The sequence below is a fragment of the Vigna unguiculata genome, chromosome 9 (assembly GCF_004118075.2).
Source record: "Vigna unguiculata cultivar IT97K-499-35 chromosome 9, ASM411807v1, whole genome shotgun sequence".
Lineage (NCBI taxonomy): Eukaryota > Viridiplantae > Streptophyta > Magnoliopsida > Fabales > Fabaceae > Vigna > Vigna unguiculata.
This window is the reverse complement of record NC_040287.1, coordinates 17,062,260-17,085,663: the sequence shown is the minus strand read 5'-3', so window position 1 is coordinate 17,085,663 and position 23,404 is coordinate 17,062,260. Positions and strand designations below refer to the sequence as shown.

Sequence of the window (23,404 nt, the reverse complement as noted above, 5' to 3'; positions counted from 1 at the left end):
AGGTATAATTTGGTTGATCATCCACAATTGCGACATGCATGATATCATGTCCTCAAATTCAATTTAAAAAAGGTTGTATAAAGGAAGCAAAAGCAAAAGTGTAGAATACCGGACAATTATTCCTTAAACATAGGCACGATTCTGAATTATATATTTAAGATTTAAATATATTTATATTGTAACACGTGAGCTGCACATGCTGAACGTGACTGACAATGTAACACTATATAAAGCAGAAATTGACAGACCGGTTTGGCAAGAAGAAGAGACAACTCCGGTGGAGAACAGGAAACATACTCAGAGAGATTAAATTTTTACAACAGTAATGGCCACCCAAAACCAAAAACACTCTCTTCCAAACACCACCATCGACCCAAACACCGGTTTCTGTTCTTCTTCTAGAATCTTCCACAGCCTCCGTCCAAACGTCCCCCTCCCTCCGCCGTCTCAGCCGCTCTCCCTCACCGATTACGCCCTCTCCCTCCTCCCCGCCGCCGCCACCGCCACTGATAAATCCGCCATCATCGACGCCACAACCGGCCGCCACCTCTCCTACTCCCTCTTCCTCCGCCAAGTGAAATCCCTCGCCTCCTCCATCCAATCTCTCACCCCTCTCTCCAAAGGCCACGTGGCACTAATCCTCACTCCAACCTCCGTGCACGTTCCCGTACTATACTTCTCTCTCCTCTCGCTCGGGGTCACAGTCGCACCTGCCAACCCGCTCAGTTCCCCTTCCGAGTTGACTCACCTCGTCCGACTCACAAAACCCGCCATCGCCTTCGTCACCTCCGCCGTCGCCTCAAACATCCCCGCCCTCAAATTCGGCACTGTTCTCACCGACTCCCCGCTCTTCCTCTCCATGCTCGACGCCAACGTAGACTCACACTCACGCGCTCCCGGAGTCGAAGTGAGTCAGTCCGACTCCGCCGCAATTCTCTTCTCCTCCGGCACCACCGGGCGCGTGAAGGGCGTGTTCCTCACCCACCGGAACTTCATTGCAGTCACAGCAGGGTACTATCAGCTGAGGACCATCCAGCAAGATGCCGACGAAGCGGAACCGCACCCCGTGTCACTGTTCACACTGCCGCTGTTCCACGTGTTCGGGTTCTTCATGCTGGTCAGGTGCATCTCTTTGGGGGAGACGCTCGTTCTGATGCAGAGATTCGATTTCGAAGGGATGCTCAAAGCCGTGGAGAGGTATAAAATCTCAATGATGCCGGTGTCGCCGCCGCTCGTGGTGGCCCTCGCCAAGTCGGAGCTCGTGAACAAGTACGACCTGAGCTCGCTCCGGATTATAGGTTGCGGCGGCGCGCCGCTCGGCGAGCATGTCGCCGATGACTTCAAAGCCAAATTCCCCAACGTGGAAATTTCCCAGGTGACCTGCACTTAACCTTTTCACCACGTGATTGTTACCCTTCTTCTGATAATCAGGTCCCACTTTTTGGAGATAGCCAAACCTGTCCCACTGTCGTAGGACTCAAAAGGGAACTTCAAAAAATTTAATGCCTCATAAATTGTAAATAAACCTTACAAAAAAAGTCCACTATATTCTTCTAACCTTATGGTAAGTAGGAGTAACTTTTTTAAGGAATTTTTAAAATAGTTGAGAATGATACGATGTAGATTTCTTGATATAAATAGTTGATCACAACTCAATAACATAGTTGATCACAAAACAAAGCCATAATTACTGTGTAGAGTAATTTCTCGTGTGATCTATTTTATTTAGACTGTTATATTTTAGTTTTAAATTGTTTTGAACTAATTTTTCTAATTTTTCTTTTTATCCAAAAAATAAACAATTGTGATTTATTGATGATTTTGTTCTACTTAAAACCCTCAAGACTTTTTATCCAAATATTTGTAAAATTACACCATAAAATTCAGACCATTATTATTATTTTTATTATTTTATTCCCTAGGGCTATGGTCTTACTGAAAGTGGAGGAGCAGCAGCTAGAACATTTGGTCCTGAGGAGTTTAAGCGCCATGGTTCTGTGGGTCGACTGTCAGAAAACATGGAGGCCAAGATAGTGGACCCTGTAACTGGAGAGGCATTACCTCCTTGCCAAAAAGGGGAACTGTGGATTCGAGGTCCATCAATCATGAAAGGTTATTTCCTATTTCCTTTATATTTCCTGAGATTGTTCTTTCGGATATAAGCATTTTCCAACATCATGGTATTACAGAATCCAATGTAATCTGAGATAAGGCCTATTCATTTTGGTTGCATTATACTAATAAGCAGTGAAGAAAAGTTCATATCAGTGGAGAAATCTAATTCACACTTTATAATCTTGCTTGTGTAGTATGTGTATGTTTCATTTATGGTGTGATGGTCATGGTGTGGATGCAGGTTATGTAGGAGATGAGAAGGCGTCAGCTGAAACACTGGATTCAGGGGGATGGCTGAAGACAGGCGATCTTTGTTATTTTGACTCTGAGGGTTTCCTCTACATTGTAGATAGACTGAAGGAATTGATCAAATACAAAGCTTATCAGGTGAGATGTTTTCTTTTTTTCAATCTTATTCTGCTACTTTTACATTTTTCTTACTGTTTTCAAGCCATTTCCAGGTTCCCCCTGCTGAATTGGAACACATACTTCTCACCAATCCTGAAATTGCTGATGCTGCAGTAATTCCGTATGGATCTAATCCCTTAATCTTGTGTGTGTTCAGAAGCAGATCGATTTACAGAGAACCAAAATTTCTCTTTTGATTTTAAACTGTTTGTTAATATATATCACTGGCTTCTCTAAAGTGAGCAATTTAAAGTAAATAGTATCAGTTGCACTGCATTGGTGTATATTATTTCAACAGTTCATTTTTTTATCATCGACTGAGATTACTTGCGTTATGCAAGCTGAGCTTAGAGAAGACAAATCCAATCCAAAACCAAAAAGTTGGTGTTGTTTGTGTGGGCGATGCATTTCCCATAACATAAATGCATCGCTAATCTGCTAATCTTTTTTTGGTAACAGGTACCCTAATGAAGAAGCAGGACAGATTCCTATGGCCTTTGTAGTAAGAAAACCTGGAAGCAACATTTCTGCAGATCAGATTATGGAGTTTGTGGCAAAGCAGGTCTGCTTCTGAAACCTGGTGTTCAGTAACAAACACTAATAAAACCTAGATGCTCCTGTGAACAAGTCTTAGTTCTTGCCATGTTGCTTAAGTATGCTTATTATGTTAGATTACGAATCAAAACAGAACAACTACAAAAGGAAAGAATACGGAAGAAAAGAAAAGAATACGGAAGCATTGGGGAACAATGAAATATTAGTACCTGATCTTCCAACTATAGTTCCAACTATAGAGTACGTGAAACTTTTTTTATGATTTACTCTTCTTGATGGGAGAGGAAGAGAAAGGAACAAAGACCAGTGTAACTTTTGTCAATTACTTAATTTTAATATTTATAATTTGATTTCTTTATCAAATTACAATATCGCTAATATCTACATAATTAATACACAATTAATATATCATGACATTTAGACTATTAGCTGTAGATTTAATTAATTAGACCAGTTAATACTTTAACTAATAATATAGTGATCCAAATTGCTAACATATTGTTGATGCAGGTTTCTCCTTACAAGAAGATACGGCGTGTATGTTTTGTCAATTCTATCCCAAAATCTCCGGCTGGCAAAATTTTGAGAAGAGAATTAGTTGATTATGCTCGGTCCAGTGGTTCATCCAAATTGTGATCTAGAAAAGAAAAGCATGTAAAGCAGCACTTAACATATTTACTACTTCAAATACTTGAAGATTTTTAGGCTTTATCGGTTTTTAAGGGTTGGTTCTTGAAAGTTATTACAGATAATTGTGAGTTGTTCAGATGCAATAAATGCAGGAAATAGTGCGAAGCACTTGGCCGTACACCATGTACTCATTCACCCCTTTTTCACTTGAGAATTTCAGTGGTTTGGAGAGTTGTGATGTGTTTCATTTGTATCCATTATCCAAAAAAATCAATAATTTTTCTATTCATATACACACACATCACACAAATTTAATCATTTTTCTCTTTACAGATATACACAAATTTTGAAATGTTAAATATATAAAATATATTAAAATTAAGACATTATTTATGTATTGTTCCGGTAATTTTCTTTTCTCTTTGTCTTTGTCTCACTCTCCTTCCACTCTGATGATCCCTTCTTTTTCCTAAATATGTTCTTTTATATCCTTCCTTCATAACCGCTTTGGTACTTTGGTACTAGACTCTGTTTTCCCAGCATTCCCAGTATGCCACTGCTCCTTTATCTACTCCTAAAATTCCGCATGCAACTTCCTGAAATCTAGGGATTTAAACATCAGTTTTCTAAACTTCCCTATGGACTTATGAATTGAATCAGATCACATTACTAGGCTGGGCCCAAATGGACTGTGCTTATGAACTTTGTAAATGACACCGACTTCGTCGAGGTATTTGGCCCCTCCGATCTTTCCGACCTCCCTGAATCTCGATGTCCGGTATACAGCCCTCCAACCTTATTTCGTGCTAGCGTGACATAAGGTTGCTTGCTTCACCTCGAGGTTAATGACAATATCCTGGTAATGAGGTGACGTTCACCACTATTTGTCCTGTCCGCATTTATTACTCCTTACCTACCAAGCCACGTGTACATTCATTAGTTGCGCCAGATGTTCTCTCAATTTCAAATCCAACGGTTAAAATTCAAACCTTAAATAACCGTTCAATTTCCTTTTATTCATGCTTCCTCTTCCATTTCATCTATGCTTGTGATGAGTTCAAATTTTTGCTCTCATTTAATATTTAAATTTGGGGATTTAATTGAATTTTCTGTGTTTAAAGATTGATTTAATTAGGATTTGTGATTATTGGATGTATTGAGCAAGTTTGGTAATAATGGCGTAAAAATTGATTTTAGTTGCATAAAATATTATTGAATATTCTAACGTTTGTTAATGCAGTTGGAATTTATTTTTTGTCATTAATAGTGTGGATTTGAAATATTCAAAGTTACAAAATAAATCCAAAATCAGGAAATTCTGGAAAAGAACAAATTAGGAGCTAAATGCACCCCTAGATTTTATTTGCACACTCCTTCTAAAGTGGACTACAAAAACCTGTTCTGCACCCTCAGTTTTCACTAAGTTGCACCCTTCCTACCACTTAAACTCCACTAAACCAGATCACGCCATGTGACAATCCCCACCTTTCAAATCAGGCCAACCATAAGCTGACACGTGTCATAATCCTCCACTCACCAAATTGACCAATCAAATCTTGCCACGTCACCATCTTCCAAAATGAAATCCTATTCCTAATTTTCTCCTCTCCTTCCATCACCATGGCAGCCGCCGCCGCCAATCTCGCCAGCCACCGCAACTGAACCACCACGCCAGAGCAAAGCACCTGCATTCATCTTCTCCAGCAGCCACCATAGATCTTCATCACCGTCACCATTTTTCCATCCGCACCACCATCTCCGCACACCTGTTCGTCCGCACCAGCAGCAATGCCACTCACGCCGACCACCGCGCTTGCGACGCACTCACCAGCCACCATCGCTCGTTGCCGGAGAAGAACCAGGCGCGGCAGTAGCCACCTCCTCGTCGGCCACCATCTCTGCAGCAGACCGCGAGTTCTTCTTCCTCGCACCCCAGCCACGGCAGCCGCTGCCATTCCCGCACCACCGCGTCGCACTCCACGCATCCAGCAGCAGTTGTGCCGGCCTCCATCGCAATTCCACCTTCGCAGCGCGCAATCACCGCGTGCCACCATGGAAGCGCGAACCAGCGCACGTCGTGAATCTGCACCGGAAGCTTGAATCCACCATCATCCTTGCGCACCAGCAGCCATTGTAGAAGACTCCATCATGAACGCGAACGAAGCAGATCGGAAACCTACCTCAGTTCACTCACGGACCAGCACACGAGCAGCTGCGGAAGAGATTCACGAACCACCACCGCGCCTTCGCCGGAGCTGCCACCACCGCGCCTTCGCCGGAGCTGCCACCACCGCGCCTTCGCCGGAACAGCCACCACCGCAACGCATTCAGACCATGACGGCAGCCACAAGCCTCCATGAAACCCTAACGCAGCAGCCAAGGGAGGAAGGAGGAGTAAACCCTAATTTTGGAGAGACTCTCTGTGCCACATGTCAGCCTCTGATTGCACAGTCAAATTGGTCAAATCTGGTCAACTAGTCAAACTTTGGTCAACTTCTGGTCAATATTGTAAAAATGATCAAATAAGAGGGGCAAAATTGGAAATTGGACAGAAATTAAGTTGCCAATTAATTAAATAAAGATAAAATATTTTAGCAACCGACAGATAAAGTCCAAGTCCAATTGAAGCCTATTTAAAGAGGCCTAAGGGAGCAGAAGAGGGGGACTTACAGACTTAGCAACTCTCTGGTTTTGGCAAATACCGTCATCCACCACATCTTTCCTTCTTCCTTCATATTTTCTTTCCTTCATCGTATTATTATCATGTATTTCATCAAAGCCATGGAGGGCTAAGCTTTTAGGGTTGATTCCACTGTAATTTCTTAATTGGATTCTGAGGTTAGATGAATTAATTTATTTGTTCTTTTGATTCTTGTTGAGATTTATTTTTTTTATCTATGTCTTTTAGTTCTTAATCTAGTTAAAACAATGATTTTTACATTATAGCAAGTTAGCATAGTGGTAAATATAAAGAACATAACAATCATATGAGTCTATGGGTTTTTGAATTTTAATTAAGAAGTTACTTTGATTAATTTTTAGAAACTTTCATATGATTGCATGAGTTCTTGCTAATAATTGAGAAGTTACTTTGATTAGAGGTAAAAACTTAGATTAGAATTAATCAAGAAGTTACTTTGATTAATTAACTTTTTACTAGATATAAGGTCTAAAAGAATAGACATGATTAGGACTAGTAAAGTTTAATTGAGAAGTTACTTTGGTTAAATTTACTAGGACTAATCTACAAAGTTCTTACTTTTAATTGAGAAGTTACTTTGGTTAAAAGTGAGGACGTCAACAAATTAATTAAGAAGTTACATTGATTAATTTGAAATCTTAAACAAGGAATCAATAACAATAATCTTTAGAAAACTAATGATGAATCCTATTTTGGAAGAACAGTGGAATTGACCTATTTACTATTACTGTTTTTACAATATTTTATTTGCGTATCAATTATTCTTTGTTTATCAAAACCCCATATTTTCATGGTTACTAGTTTTAATTGCATTTTTATAAGAGTCAAATATTTGAAATCAATTCCGTATTCGTTGTGAGACGACTCAGGGTTATCTTAACCCTAACTAGTTTGTTCACTACTAATTTGGCAATACTGAAGTTGCTAAAGTTAAGTAGTGATAATTTGATCGCCTAACGACAGTGATATCAGTTGGGTTCTGCTTCATCCTCTGGTTTCGCTCTGAAAACGCAACGCAACTTTTCCCAAGTATGTACCAATTTATCGGAAGCACTTTAAATTCCTTGGTGGATTCTTTATCAAACTCGCCTGCTGTTTTTGGTAAATCTCTTGATGAGATATGTGCTATATTTTTTCAGTTGCTTTATTTGTTTGTATGTTCCTAAAAACCTTTCTTGAAACTATCTGTGTTTATGCCCCGTCCTTTATACTTCATATTTTATTTCTAAGTATCTGAATACAAAAATAAGGTTGGGGTTTTCTAATTGTCTGTTTCGGATTCCTTGCTTGTCCCTGTTCGTCCCTGTTTAAGTAATAAGATTGCATAGGATATTTTATCTAGTCAGGATGACTTCTTACGACTCTCAATACCCTTGGGCTCCTTTAGATCTTAAACAAGAATGTACTGGTTTCTGTACTGAAAAGAGATTTCAAACCTTTAGGGGTAAACAATCCTTGTGTAAAAATGACGAGAACGATGTAATTGTGGGGGTATGTGAGTTAGACGAGCCCGTATGTAGAGATGGTACTCTCCCTCCTTGGGAGACCTTCACCTTCATATATGCTACACTCTTCGAGAGGCTTGGGTTTCGACTTCCCTTCAACGATTTTGAGAAGGGATTATTAGCTACCCTAAATGTAGCTCCTGCGCAATTACACCCCAATAGTTGGGCTTTTATACGAGCCTTCCATATCCTCTGCGGGGGCTCGGTATCCGATCTACTCCTGCTATGTTCTTGTATTTCTTTGAGCTAAAAGGCGGTTCTTCCCGATCAGTGTGGACGTCTCTGAGTGGAGTAGGGGGTTGAAGCTTATTTACTTTATACCAATCCTCATATAAGGGTTTTAGGGGAGCCTTTGTAAAAATCTTAGCGCCGGCGCACAACCCTACTTTATTAGAAGGGTTTCCTTTATACTGGACGAAAACACCTATCCTAAAGAGAGTTAGACCCAGCGGATCAGAAAGGTTGTGCAGAATTGGAGGGTCTAGAGGTCATTTCAACATCTGTAAGATCTTAGACCTCGAATATCGAGAAGTAGATTTAAAACTATTCATTGGTATATACTTTTACGTTGTATTCGTACTTTCTTAATTTTTAACTTTATTTCTTCTGTCTTTATTGACCCTTATTATATTTTATGATGTTAGAAAAACAAATGGCTTTGTCTCAGAAAGACCTGCTTCGACGCATCAAGCAAAAAGGGAAACCGAAAGAGCAGATTTTCCGAGCTCAAGGTCGGCCTTCGAAGATCAGTCTTGATAGCGATCCCGAAATACTCAAAGTGACTCCCAGCTAAAAAAAAGGAAATTTGGACACAAAGAGAATGAGTGTGAAATTTCCGAGTCCATTGGTCGTATGCCAACTATTGATGTGACTAGGACCAGTACACTTGTCGTCTCAGGGTTAAGAAAAAGCTTTTGGGACGAGGACTTTGAACATCTTGCTCATGGGCGAGCTCAGAATTTCTCTGTAGCCGATGGTACAGTACTTTCTGGGAAAACCACCACCTCGGCCCGAGAAGGTGTATTACGTTATCTGCATCAGGCCGATGCTTAAACACTCTTCTTAATTGATCGTATGGAAGCATTGGAGTTGAATGAATCCGCGCTGACAAACAGTCTTGAAAAGGCTAAGAAGGAAGCAACGCAACTCCGATCCGATGCTGCTGAGCTCATTAAGGTGCGCAAGACTCTAGAGGGAAAGGAAACCGAGTTGATTTCTTTGAAAACCAAACTTGACGAACTAACGCCTTTAAAAACCAAGCTAGATGAATTGACACCAAAGGTTGAGATTTATGAGACCCAGATACAAGAGCTGACAACGAAATGCCAAAATTTGGAAATGAGAAATAAGAGCTCACGGATCAACTTTGTGCCACTCTGAACCAGGGGTTTCAACTAGCTCTAGACCAAGTAAAAATACTCTGCCCTGACGCTGATGTCTCACTCGCGAGTATTATGAAGGAGGTGATAGAAGGTCAGCTAGTAGAGATAGGCGACGAGTAGGAAATAGAGGCATGTAATAGGTTTCATTTTGCTTGAAGAACTATTTGTTTGATTTACCTAAGTATCTTTCGAACGTAATCCATATGGATATTAATTTGCGAATTTCCATGCCTTGTTTAATTACAAGTAACATGATTGTGTTTATAAGAATCAGAATCAGACAAACTTACAATATATTGGAATAAATTTGGATAATAATATAGATCAAGATGCTAAAAGGATTAGCTAAAATACCTGATTGTTTCCATTGCCACCAATGTTTCGTCAGCGAGGTAGGACCAATATAGACGTTAATCAAGACTCTTTGTTATGTGTAACCTAGATGCAACTGTTAGATGATTTGGAATGCTCGCGAGGAAGCATCGAGACCGAACCAAGGAAGCCATCAGTGTACTGAGTATTGTTCCAAGTGCGTAGTAAAGTCGGACCGAGACGGCCCTCATCGTGCCGAGGTTCGTTCCATGCGTGTAGCAAGATCGGACCGACGCAGTCCTCAGCGTGCTGAGGTTCGTTCCAAACGCGTAGCCAGGTCAGACCGATACAACCCTCAACGTGCTGAGGTTCATTCCAAGCACGTAGCTAGGTCGGACCGATACAGCCATCCGCGTGCTGAGGTGCGTTCCAAGCGCGTAGCTAGGTCGGACCGATACAGACCTTAACATGCTAAGGTGTGTTCCAAGCGCGTAGCCAGGTCGGACCGATACAGCCCTCAGCATCCTGAGGTGCGTTCCAAGCGCGTAGCCAGATCAGATCGAAAAAATATTTCTATAAAAAAATTTAACACTTAGGTGATGAAAACCCACCTCATTAAAAAACCCTCCCTATTTTCGAAAGGGAAAAAAGTGTGGGGCTTTATTTGAACAATAAAAAATGTTTCGTAATGTAAAGTGATGAAAAAATAAGAACAAATTAAACCAGAAATTAGCTTAAATAGAATTGCAAGTTGGCTGCATTCCATGTTCTGGGAATGGTGGTTCCATCCAGTGTCTTTAACTTGTATGCCCCTCCCAAAAGAGCTTTCTTAACTCGGAACTGGCTGACCCATTTTGGCGACAGCTTGTCTTCTATTTCGATTATGTGAGCTTTCCTTAGCACTAGGTCACTTTCTTTAACGTCACGAGGCCTCACCTTAGTCTTGTATCGCCTTTCCACTTGTCTTTTTGTGACCTGACTTGTTATCCGAGCTAGTTCACGAACCTCTTCTAAAACATCCAAATTAGTGTGTATGTTTTGTTCTTCCTCTTCTTGATTTGTAATGGGCCTTTCTGTGGTATCCCCAAACTCTATAGGAAGAAGAGCATCTGTGCCATATACCAGGTTGAAAGGCGTCTCCTGTGTTGTAGATTGTGGGGTGTTGTGGTAAGCCCAGAGGATGCGGGGTATCTCGTCTGGCCAAGATGTTTTCACTGTCGTTATTCTTCGTTTGAGTGCCCTCAAGATGACCTTATTGGTGGCTTTGGATTGCCCATTTGTCTGCGGATGTTCTACAGATGAGAATATCTATTTAATTCCCACTTTATTACAAAGTGCTCTAACTTGAGAGCTTGAAAATTGGGTCCCGTTGTCCGATATCAATCGGCAAGGTCTTCCGAATCTACATATTATGTTTTTCCATAAAAATGTTGCCACTTTGGTGGCTATAATGGAAGCCACGGGTTCAGCCTCTATCCATTTCGTCATATACTCGACAGCTACTAGGAGGAACTTCATCTGACGTGCTGCTAACGGGAACGAACCGAGTATGTCTATTCCCCAAGTGTGAAAAGGCCAAGGAGCGTTGATGAAGTGTAAAACTTCTGGGGGGGCTCAGAAAATGTTAGAATGTCTTTGACATTGGTCGCATTTCTGTACGTGTTCCAAACAGTCCTTTTTATAGTAGGCCAGAAATATCCTGCTCGTAGGACTCGTAACATTAGCGTGTGTCCTCCCACATGACTCCCGCATATCCCTTCATGCAACTCTAACATAATTCTTTTTGACTCCGTGTGACTTATGCATGTTAATAAAGGTCGAGCAAATCCAAAACGGAAAAGATGACCGTCTAGCATCGTGTATCTAGAGGAACTCCTTTTAATGCGTTGGGCTTCCTCTGGATCTGAGGGTAACACTCCATCGGACAAGTAAGTCTTTATAGGCGTCATCCATGTTTCTGAGCTATTTGCTATATTGGAGGTCGTGATATCAGCTCGGCCCGAAGTATTTGAGGTCAGAATCTCAGCTCGACCCGAAGTATCTATCCTTGGAGTCTTCAATGTTTCCTTGATCACTGATTTTTGTTGCCCAGGCTTAGTACAACTGGCCAGCTTGGATAAGAGATTCACTCTATTGTTGTCATCCCGAGGAACGTGGATAAGCTCAAAGGTACGAAACACTTTTGATAAATTTGTTATATACTCCAAGTACCGAGCTAGCTGAGGGTCTCTGGCAGCGAAATCACCGTTAACTTGGCCTGTTACTAGCAAAGAATCGCTTCTAGCCACGAGACGTGTGACCCCCATCTCTTTAGCTAATAACATTCCTGCTGCTAGAGTTTCATATTCTGCTTGATTGTTACTGGATTTAAAAGAAAACTTTAGAGACTGTTCAATTAGAACACCACCAAGACCTTCCAGAACTACGTCGGCCCCACTTCCTCATTGATTGGAGGAATCATCCACCGATAAAACCCAGTTCGCGCCTATCTCCTCCGGATCGAGTGTTCCCTTGCCCTCAGTTGACGGTAGCGTTAATTCAGCTACAAAATCGGATAATGCTTGTGCTTTAATAGGACCTCGTGGTTCATATGTGATATCATATTCACCTAGTTCAATGGCCCATTTTACCAATCGACCGGTCATATCTAAATTCTTTAGGACTTGTGATAACGCTGTCGTCAAGCGATCAAATTAATACTACTTATCTATAACAACTTCAGTATTGTTAAGAAAGTAGCCAAAATATTAGTATGGGTTAAGTCAACCCTAAGTCGTCTCAATTGGTTACCAGTTGGTAAATAAAACCAATTAATTGTAGCCAGGGATGTTACAAAAGTAAAGTCTCAATTAATTGTAGTAAGAGTAAATACCTTTAACCAAAGTAAAGTCTCAATTATTGGTAAAAACTCATTTAATCATATGAAAGTTTTTAAATAAAATCAAAGTAAAGTCTCAATTCAATTTAAAAACCCTTTGACTCATATGATCAACATGCATATAGATTTAAAATCATTACTTTTTACGTGATTCAAAGATAAAAGACATAGATGAATTAAAACCTCAACAATAATAAAAAGAACAAAGAAATTATTTCATTCTAACCTCAGAATCCATAATGAAATTACATTGGAATCAACCCAAGAAGTTTAGCACTCCATGAAATAAAAAAGAAATAAAAGAAGAATAGAGAGAAGAAAAGAGAGAGAAACAAATTAGGCCCCCCTAAGGGTTCCTCAATTCCGACGTGCCGAGTTTGTCTTTCTTCTGCTTCTCCCTTAGCCTCTTTATATAGGCTTCAATCGGATTTGGACTTTATCTATTCGGTTGCTAAAATATTTTATCTTTATTTAATTAATTAGCAACTTAATTTCTGTCCAATTTCCAATTTTGCCTCTCTTGTTTGACCATTTTTACAATATTGACCAGAATTTGACCAAAGTTGATCAGAGTTGACTGCTGCTTTGACCAGTTGACCCGTTGACCAATATGACTGTGCAATGAGAAGCTGACACGTGGCAGAATGCACTTTCTCTCTCCAGACTAGGCTTTCTCTCACACTTTGGCTGCGAAAAGGTTTCATGGAGGCGCTGGTTCTGCTCCAGGTGGTGCGTCGTTCATGGTGGCTGCGGGACGGTGCTGTTCCGACGTGAACTGATGCAGGTGCCGCGACTGGTTCGTGTTTTCTGGTGAAGTGTTGCAATGGAGGTGATGGAATCTGGTGCATGCTCTCATTGTCACGGTGCAGGTTCCATGGTGGCGCTGGTTCTGGTCTGCGGTGGCTGACGGTGCTGTAGTGGTTGGCCTGATTTGAAAGTTGAGGATTGCCACATGGCAACATCTGGTTGAGTGGAGTTTAAGTGGTAGGAGGGGTGCAACTTAGTGAAAACAGGGGGTGCAAAATAGGTTTTTAGTGAGACCCATTTAGAAAAAGGGGAGTGTATAAGTAAAAACTGGGGTGCAGAAGTGATTTTGCCAGAACTTGCTGATTTTAGCCTTATTTAAAGGTGGTTTGTAACTTCAATAAATTTATTTTCCCACCTTGAATGAGCTTAATCTTAACTTCAGCTGCATCAACAAACGTTAAAATATCTAAAAATAATTTATGCAGCTAAAAATCACTTTTTAAAACATTTTTATCACACAAGCTCAAATAGCCTAATTATCAGAACTGTCAATTAAATCACTCTTTAAGCATACAAATTCAATTAAATACTCAGAATTAAATATTGAATGAGGGCAAAAATACGCACTCATCAACTTGCCTAATTGGGAGATCGGTTTTTAGTATTATTCGGAAGTGTTGGAAATAAGGCCGGAGCTTTCTAGTAGTAATCACAATCGTCAGTGCAGGTTTCTCCAAGGTGGGATAATTTTTTTCTGCCCCGTGCAATAATCGACTTACGAAATAAACTGGTCTCTGGATTCCCTCTCGCTCCTGGACAAGGACCGAGCTTATTGCATGATCGGTCACTGTCAGATACATTTGCAAAGGGGAGCCAATTTCTGGCCGAGAAAGCATTGGAGGTCGGCTCAAGTATTCTTTTAATTCTGTGAAAGCTCGTTCGCATTCTGAACTCCATTGGAACTTCGTATTTTTTTGCAGACATTGAAAATACGGATGACCTCTATCTTCGAATTTTGCCAAGAATCTAGCTAACGCAGCCATCCTTCCTGTCAGTTGTTGAACCTCACGTATACAACTAGGACTCCTCATGTTTATGATTGCCATGCATTTATCTGGGTTGGCCTCAATCCCTCTCTCGGTTAACATGAAGCCCAAAAATTTTCCCGCATTTACTCCAAAAATGCACTTTTCTGGATTCAATCTTAGTTGATATTTGTTGATGGTATCAAATAACTCCAGGAGGTCTTCTGTGTGGTTTTTTCCGCCAGCCGAGGTCACCACCATGTCGTCTACATAGGCCTCAACATTTTTTCCGAGCATGGGTTGCAAAATTATATCCATCATCCTTTGGTAGGTCGCTCATGCGTTCTTGAGGCCAAAAGACATTACTCAGTAACAAAAGTTGGCCTTTATTCCCATAAAAGCAGTCTTGTCTTCATCTTCTGGATGCATCCTGATCTGATTGTAACCAGAGTACGCATCCATGAAGCTAAGCAGGCCGCATCCGGAGACTCGATCTACAAGTGTGTCTATATTGGGCAGTGGATATGAATCTTTAGGACAAGCTGTATTAAGATATGTGAAGTCGACACACATCCTCCACTTCCCACTAACCTTTTTTAACCATTACAACGTTGGCCAACCATTACGGGTATTGGATCTCCCTGATGTGCCCTGTTTCTTTTAACTTTAGTATTTCTGCAGCGGCAGCCTCTACTTTTTCATCATTAAGTCTCCTTTGCCTTTGTATCTTCGCCTTGTACTTTGAATTCACATTCAATCGATGGCATATAACGTCTGGATTTATACCAGGCATGTCCTGGGCCATCCATGCCAAATATATAAGGTTAGATTGCAAGACTTGGCATAGCTCGGATTCTGTCCGTGGATCTAAATTCGATCCGATTTTTACCTTCTTGCCCGATGAAATCTCTACTTCCTTTAAATCCCCTACAGGCTTCAGTCCTCGATGCTTGCCAAAGGACCTCAGATCTAGTTCTGTTTCGGATTCCCGTATTCCTTCTCTGACTGATCCACTCTGAGCTATGGCATAGGTCCTCCTGGCGTGTAGACTGCTCTCATAGCACTTTCGGGCGATCTCCTGGTCTACTCTCATTATAACTATCCCTTCTGTTGTGGGAAACTTCATTTTCATGTGGGTGGTGGACACTACCACTCCCAGTTTATTAAGGGATGGTCTCCCCAGCAGTAAGTTGTAAGAGGAGGGTGCATTCACCACTATGTACCTGACTACTATTGTTTTTGGTGCCTGATTGTTCGAAAATGTGGTTCGAAGATCGACATAACCATGCACCTCCACTAGTACTCTGTCAAAAGGTTGCAATTGATCCCTAAGGACTTGCAGACCCATAAAAGCGTCCCAAAACATCACATCAGCTGAGCTTCCCTGATCGATCAAGACTCGGTGTACATTTCTTCCCATCATCACAATAGACAAAACCACTGGGTCATCTTCGTAAGGGAACACATCCCTCATGTCTTCTTCTGAGAATGTGAGTGTAGGGCTCAGAGCAGCAGATTTTAAGGTCTCCATTGACATAACCCCTCAGGCATAACGTTTCCTGGCAAACTTAGTAGGACCTCCTCCTGCAAAACCTCCTGCTATCGTGTTAAAATCGCCTAGAATTGGAATTTCATCCATGTCCTCCCGATCTTCCGAACTGACGTATTTTAGAAGTATTCCTCTTCTGGGCAAACTCGCTAGCTGTCCTAAGCAACTCTCCGTATCGTGGCCATGCGTTTTATGAAATTCACACCAGGCCGAGGTGTCCTTCCCGAGTAGCCTCCCTGTTTCCAGAGGAAATCGCAAATATTTCGCGATGTCCTCTACCTTTATCAACTGAGCTTTAGGTTTAGTGAGTGCTGGGCAGGTCGTCCTCACCATCTTCCTGTGAGCGGTACGTTGCGTGGAATAAGGGGAGAATTTAACACTTGATCGTTTGTGCGGTGAGAAAGTCTCCATGACTTGTCGACAAGAATCTTTATTTTTACATTCTAGGCTCAGACGCTTTTCTTTTACCCTTTTCTTCTGCATGGCTTCCTTGGTCTCGATGTGTACTATTGCTCGGCTCCTAACCTCTACTAACGTCATTGCGGGTGATCGGATTAGGGATTCACTAAAGAGGTTGGCTCGTAGTCCTTTAACAAAGGCTCCTACTAGCATTTCTTCACTGGGACTGATGAGTCCCATACTCACGTCGCAGAAGCAGTTCAGGAACTGCTTTAGCGACTCTTTTGGGAGTTGTTTTACATCAAACATGTCGGCAATTTGCAGCTGCTTCGGTCGGTTTACTGCAAATCATTGCATAAAAACTTGGGCGAATGTGGAGAAAGATGTAATGGAGGCGCTAGGAAGTTTGCCGAACCACTTGAGTGCGGTACCTGTGAGTGTTTCAACGAACATTTTACATCGGATGGCATCACTTCCTCCTGAAATCAGCATCTATGCTCGGAATGCCTTGAGGTGGGCCTCCGGGTCGCCTTCTCCAAAAAATGGAGGGACCTTCGGAATGATGAAATGTGGGGCAATCAACTCCTCCATTATCCTTCTTGCGAAAGGATGTCCTTCTTCCTGGTCGATATTCCTGTTTAACATGGCATGATTGCCAAAACTGCCACGGTCTCTCATCCATGTGTGCAAATCTTCGTTGCATTTTCGGAGTTGTTCTTGTTGGCGTAAGGACTCCTCTAGGCGCTGACGGGATTCCATGGTTTCTTTCTGCAAACGCTCACTTTCTGCTTCGAGGTCTGCTCGTCGTTTTGCTTCTTGCTCTTGTCACCGGGTGCGTTCGTCATCTACTTGTTTTTGCATTTCTTCATTTTCGCGACGTAAACTGTCGATATGCTACATGACTTGTTCCATGGTGAGGGTATCTCCCCCATTCTTTCCAGAGGTCGTGACAGTCATTTTCTTCTGTGGGCAAGGGTGCTAGTTTTACCTGTCCCACGGTGGGCGCCAATGTTCCGGTTCAGAAAATGTGGTAGACCAAAATAATATAATTTTCTTTTCTCTTTGTCTCTGTCTCACTCTCCTTCCACTCTGATGATCCCTTCTTTTTCCTAAATATGTTCTATTATATCCTTCCTTCATAACCGCTTTGGTATTGGACTCCATTTTCCCAGCATTCCCAGTATGCCACTGCTCCTTTATCTACTCCTAAAATCCCGCATGCAAGTTCCTGAAATCTAGGGATTTAAACATCAGTTTTCTAAACTCCCCTATGGGCTTATGAATTGAATCGGATCACGTTACTAGGCTGGACCCAAATGAATTGTGCTTATGAACTCTGTAAATGACACCGACTTCGCCGAGGTATCCGACCCCTCCGATCTTTCCGACCTCCCTGAATCTCGGTGCCCGGTACATGTATATTTGTAAAAACAATTGGGAGGCCAAGTACACTAACATATAACCTAGTTTCGTCAGTGCACAAGGGGTTTGCTTAATATATGTTCATACGAAAAGATTGATGTCCTGTCATTGATTTTCTTATTTAATGTTTTAATTTTATTATAATTCAATTCAATCAAATGTAAAACAGTTTTGAAATAAATAAATTTTATTTGTTATTTTTCAAGATAAAAGGTATATACAATACAAATGAAATATTAATTAAAGCATAGAAATTTAATATTATAAAATACAACGCATTAATTTTGGCAGATGATTACATGTTCATTAAAATACATAAATCACAAGTTATTTTGGCATCGTAAATATAAAATACATAAATCTTAGAACATCTTAAATAACAAAATATTTTGGCATCATAAATTTGTCTTTTGGTATGCAGTGATTAGTGATGTCAATGGTTTGGCTACCAATATTGGTTACTTGTCATCTCTCGTGTTCTTTCGCATGTTCTATTATCTGTCGGTTAGATAAAAAAAGAGTTTTGGTATTTATATATATATATATATATATATATATATATATATATATATATTAATTTAAATAAAATTATTAAAAAAATAAGTTTTCAAAAAATAAATTTAGATAAAAGAATTAATTTTAAAGTATATTTTAAATAAAACTACGCTAAAAGATTAATGTAAATAAATTTAGTTTTTCTAAACAACATATTTAAATGAATTTGTAAAATATAAATTTTCTCTCTCTTTAGAAATAACTTCTATTTATAAATTCAAATGAAAAAAATATAAATATTTGAAATTAAATTTTAAATAACTTTTAATGATAAATATTTCTTTTTATTAATACATTTTTTATCACTTGATTTTGTAAAAAATATATATTTAAATAAAATTAATTATTTGTGGGTAATTAGTATTTGCGTTTTTGATATCACACATATGTAACTATCAATAAACAAATAATTAAATATTCATATCAATTATTCACAAAATTTATTAAAAATATTTATTTAGTACCTATTATAAATTTAATTTATATTACAGATTTTTTATCGACTCTAAAGCTTAAAAGAAAAAAAAAATCAAGAATTAAAAGAAAAAAAGCTGTAAATGATAAGAAACTTTTAAACTATTGGATAGAACATAATGTATACAAAATTGTTTAGGAGATATCGTAAAAACATTAATCCACTACTAAAGATTTAAATTTTAGCGTCAGTTGATTGTGTGGTTTAGTGGCAGTTAAAATCGCCACTATTTTTATTTTCGTTAGTTAACCAACTGTCACAGAATTTAACGTCACAAAAGTACCATAGTGTCGGTTTAATATAACCGTCGGAATAACCGCCATTAAAAATATTAAAGTCGGTTATAACCACCACTAAATTAATTTAAAGAAAAAGTTATCCGATATTTAGTGGCGATTATAACCGCCAACAAAATCAATTTATTTTAAAAAAAGTAATATATAACGACAATTATAACTACCAGCAAAATTATATATATATATATATATATATATATATATATTTAAAATCAACTAATATTTAGAGGCAGTTATAACCGCCGGCAAATCATAACTTTTTTAAGAAAAAAAAATCGTTTACTATTTAACAAAAATCACGAATTTTGAGCTGTGGACAGAATTGTCATCCAATAAGGTGTTTTTAAGCTTCAAGTCTTGATGACATATTTGTTGCAGAAGAAAAAAATTAGAAAGAAAATAACCACAAAGGAAACTAAAAACTAACTGCCATCCGAAACGACTCATTCACAGTATAATTATTCTATTCACCTTGGAATGACAATAGCTAACTCCTGAAATAAGCTGCTGGAAGCAATATCAAGCATAGAAAACTAAGAGATAACCAGAATGAAAATAAAACAATTGAATTTCCAAACACTCAGTTGCCAACAATGAAGTAAGGGAAGGGAGAATAAGTAGTTTCATGCTTATGATGAGTATAGAAGTGGAAAAAGAATTGGTGGATAAATGAAAAGAGAGAAAGCGAACAAACCTCATCTTCATTGAATCTTCCAGCACTACAAATCCTCTCAAAGAGCTCTCCACCACTTGCATACTCCATAACAATACCCAAATGTGTGGAAGTTTAACCCCCCTGCAAACTTGAAATCACATTTAAATAACCTAAACATGATACAAATAGTACTCTCACTAAGATCATATCATTTGTCCAGACTACATACCTCCTTGAACCGAATAATATTGTGCTGGCGAAGACTTCTATGGTTTATGATTTCCCTGGCAACATTCTCATCAATCTAGAAAACACACATCAATAAACTCTATAATTTCTACAAATGCATTGGTTTCATCAACTTTATTTTGCATCTCTTGCAGTAAATTCTGCAGCTTTTCCATCTCCCGTGTATTGGATTCTTCTAGGTTCCTCTATAGGATCCCAAATAATTTTCTTTAAGGATGTCCTATGCTGAAATTGATCTTCCAAAATTTGTGTATGTGCAAAGCGTATATCTCACCCTTAAATTTTTCTCTAGTCGAAGACGCCAAGTGAGTTCCTCCACTTTTTTTTTTTCAAGTTTCTCCTTAGTCTTTTTAAGTGCACCAGTTTCTCTTGCAGCCTAGCAAATGGACACAAATGTTAAGTCAAAGTAGAAAGAGAGATATCAAACAATTAGGAATAATAAAGTGAGGTTTGTGGCTTGGTGCTACTTTAACGTTAAAATATAGTCACAGAGAAGCAACTTAATTGGTTTCATTTTATAATTCATTAAACTACCAAAAAGAAAGTTGGACTTGAATGATTCATTGTTGATTTAACTGAGTTAAAGAGTAAATAAGTGGACAAACTAAATTATTGGAATCTTGACTTTAACTATCTCTGAATAAAGGAAAAAGCAAGAACGAGGTGGAAAATAACAAATGAAAAGAGAAACAAAAAACAAAAGTCTGGTTCATTAATTATTTTCACTTAATTTTTTCTATTTTGATTCTTTTGATATTTTTATTTTTACACCAAATGTTTTTATTTTTATTCTGTTTTTAACTTCCATTGTTTTTCCTAATTCCATTCACATAATTTCCCATCAATCTATTTCTTTCCTAGCAAATGGACCTTAATTTCTAAAATTTGGCAAGCAAGAGAAAGTGAACCAAAGCATAAATAATGTATACATACTGAGCACTAATCAAGATTCTAGGGGAAATCTTTCAAGCAAAAAAGGCTAATGATATCAAATTTGCAAATTGGTTAACTGATATTAACATTCACAATACCTTTGAGAGAATGCAGAGTAGGGACAACACATGATTACGAGAGATTGAATCACCAATGAAAATGATTTATTTCTCATAAACTTAAGAAGCTTCTTGGGATTGAACTTGGGCAATTCACTTCTTGGACTCCACCTCCAATACAAGTATCCCGAATCAGGACGTCCATTCCTCATACAATTTTGATGAGGTTCGACCATACGACAACTCTCATTAGTGTACACTGGTCCAAATTGGTCTAGTACCCATTCTCCCACAAAAAGATCACATGTTTTTGCAGGTACAAATTTAAAATGCCTATTATCATTGGCATTACAGGCTATCAAGATAAGCACTTCACATTCTTCAATTTATTCTAAGATTGTGCTTAGTTAAGAAAAAGAAAAGCTTGTTGCTTTAAAAGATTTGGTGTTAGAACCGTTGATTTGACTTAAATCCCCATCCTAGATGCAAATCTATAGTCCAAAGTAGAACCCTTATCAGGTGGAAACCAAAACTCATTATCATCCACAAACTGTTAAAACAAGACAGAGAAAAGAAGGAAATTAGATATGGCTCTTAATATTCGCTAAAATATATAAAATGGTTTTTTTTTCTTTTTCATGATGAGTTTCCTTATATGTAAGTTGCACATACCCGCAAGATTGAGCTTTGATACTCCACACGATTACACGAATATAATCGTCTTTCCTTTCAACTATATGGTGTTGTTGCTTCAATATATAAAAAGGATCGGAACAGGAATTTAACTTACATGGTTGAAAAAGTGCTAATATCTACAACCGAGTTACTCATTGTACTTGATGAGCGCTTCCTCCAAGGACATGACTTGCCGACCATCGGTGCGTGACAATATCAGAACCATGCTCGAGCATCCATGGTAGCTCTAACCTTCATTACATCAGATTCAATGTGTTTTTTCCCTAAACAATAAAAAAAAGCACGCGTATCGATAATAGAATTAGGGTTTATGAGAAGTTGAAGAAGCATCAAAAGAAAATCAAATTTGAATCGAAAAATAATGTACAGCAAGAAAAATCAACTTACGAAACGGGAAAAATGCCTAAAAAAATGAAATTGCTAGAAAAAAAAAGAATATGCCTTGGCTTCCATTGGAAGAGTGATTTAATTGAATTTGTATGCTTAAAGAGTAATTTAATTGATAGTTCTGATAATTAGGCTATTTGAGCTTGTGTGATAAAAATGTTTTAAAAAGTGATTTTTAGCTGCATAAATTATTTTTGGATATTTTAACTTTTGTTGATGCTGCTGAAGTTAAGATTAAGCTCATTCAAGATGGGAAAATAAATTGATTGAAGTTACAAAGCACCTTTAAATAAGGCTAAAATCAGCAAGTTCTGGCAAAATCACTTCTGCACCCCAGTTTTTACTTATACACTCCCCTCTTTCTAAATGGGTCTCACCAAAAACCTATTCTGCATCCCCTGTTTTCACTAAGTTGCACCCCTCCTACCACTTAAACTCCACTCAACCAGATGTTGCCATGTGGCAATCCTCAACTTTCAAATCAGGCCAACCATATGTTGACACGTGGCATTAATCCTTGCAAACACAAATGCACCAATTAGACATTGCCACGTCATCATCTCCTCCATCTCACACATGAAACCCTAACCCTAATTTTAGCCACCATGACCACCCTCTACGGCAACCGCCACTCTCGCCGGAGCAATCGCAGCAACACCGTTCGCCACTCTCGCCAACACCGCAACTCCACCATCTTCAACCTTCTGCACCATCGCGCAAATGCAGCGAGCCAACGAACCAGATCCGCAACCATCATCTTCTCCGCGCAGCCATGAGCGAGAACAGAACCATCTTCGCGCAGCAGCCATGAATAACGAATCAGATCTTCACGCACTACCATTCGTCGTCCCCACCACTACAGCACCGTCAGCCACCGCAGACCAGAACCAGTGCCACCATGGAACCTGCACTGTGACAACGAGAGCACGCACCAGATTCCATCACCTCCATTGCAGCACTTCACCAGAAAACACGAACCAGTCGCGACACCTACATTAGTTCACGTCGGTACAACACCGTCTCGCAAACACCATGAACGACGCACCACCTGGAGCAGAACCAGCGCCTCCATGAAACCTTTCCGCAGCCAAAGTGTGAGAGAAACCCTAGTCTGGAGAGATAAAGTGCATTCTGCCATGTGTCAGCTTCTCATTGCACAGTCATATTGGTCAACGGGTCAACTGGTCAAAGCAGCAGTCAACTCTGATCAACTTTGGTCAAATTCTGGTCAATATTGTAAAAATGGTCAAACAAGAGAGGCAAAATTTGAAATTGGACAAAAATTAAGTTGCTAATTAATTAAATAAAGATAAAATATTTTAGCAACCGAACAGATAAAGTCCAAACTCGATTGAAGCCTATATAAAGAGGCTAAGGGAGAAGCAGAAGAAAGACAAGCTCCACACGTCGAAATTGAGGAACCCTTAGGGGGGCCTAATTTCTTCCTCTCTCTTTTCTTCTCTCTATTCTT

The 23,404-nt window shown here is 39.4% G+C and overlaps 1 protein-coding gene and 1 long non-coding RNA gene across 4 annotated transcripts; one reads left to right on the top strand and one right to left on the bottom strand.

The window, feature by feature from the left end:
• Positions 1-234: 234 nt before the first annotated feature.
• On the top strand, positions 235-3,816 carry LOC114196041 (4-coumarate--CoA ligase-like 9). The gene is made up of 6 exons (XM_028086539.1): positions 235-1,375; positions 1,923-2,112; positions 2,357-2,502; positions 2,577-2,644; positions 2,983-3,085; positions 3,589-3,816. The coding sequence occupies exons 1-6, from the start codon at positions 326-328 to the stop codon at positions 3,712-3,714; spliced, it is 1,683 nt and encodes a 560-aa protein (XP_027942340.1). The 5' UTR covers positions 235-325; the 3' UTR covers positions 3,715-3,816.
• Positions 3,817-19,257: 15,441 nt separating this feature from the next.
• Positions 19,258-21,974, bottom strand: LOC114162452. 3 transcript variants are annotated; one of them, XR_003599203.1, is made up of 4 exons: positions 21,934-21,974; positions 20,890-21,809; positions 19,839-20,234; positions 19,258-19,750 (listed from the first exon to the last, which is right to left on the bottom strand). It is a non-coding gene; the product is annotated as an uncharacterized LOC114162452 (long non-coding RNA). The 3 variants fall into 3 exon arrangements; XR_003599204.1 differs by lacking the exon at positions 21,934-21,974 and having other exon boundaries at positions 20,890-21,400; positions 21,523-21,900; XR_003599202.1 differs by lacking the exon at positions 21,934-21,974 and having other exon boundaries at positions 20,890-21,900.
• Positions 21,975-23,404: the final 1,430 nt, after the last annotated feature.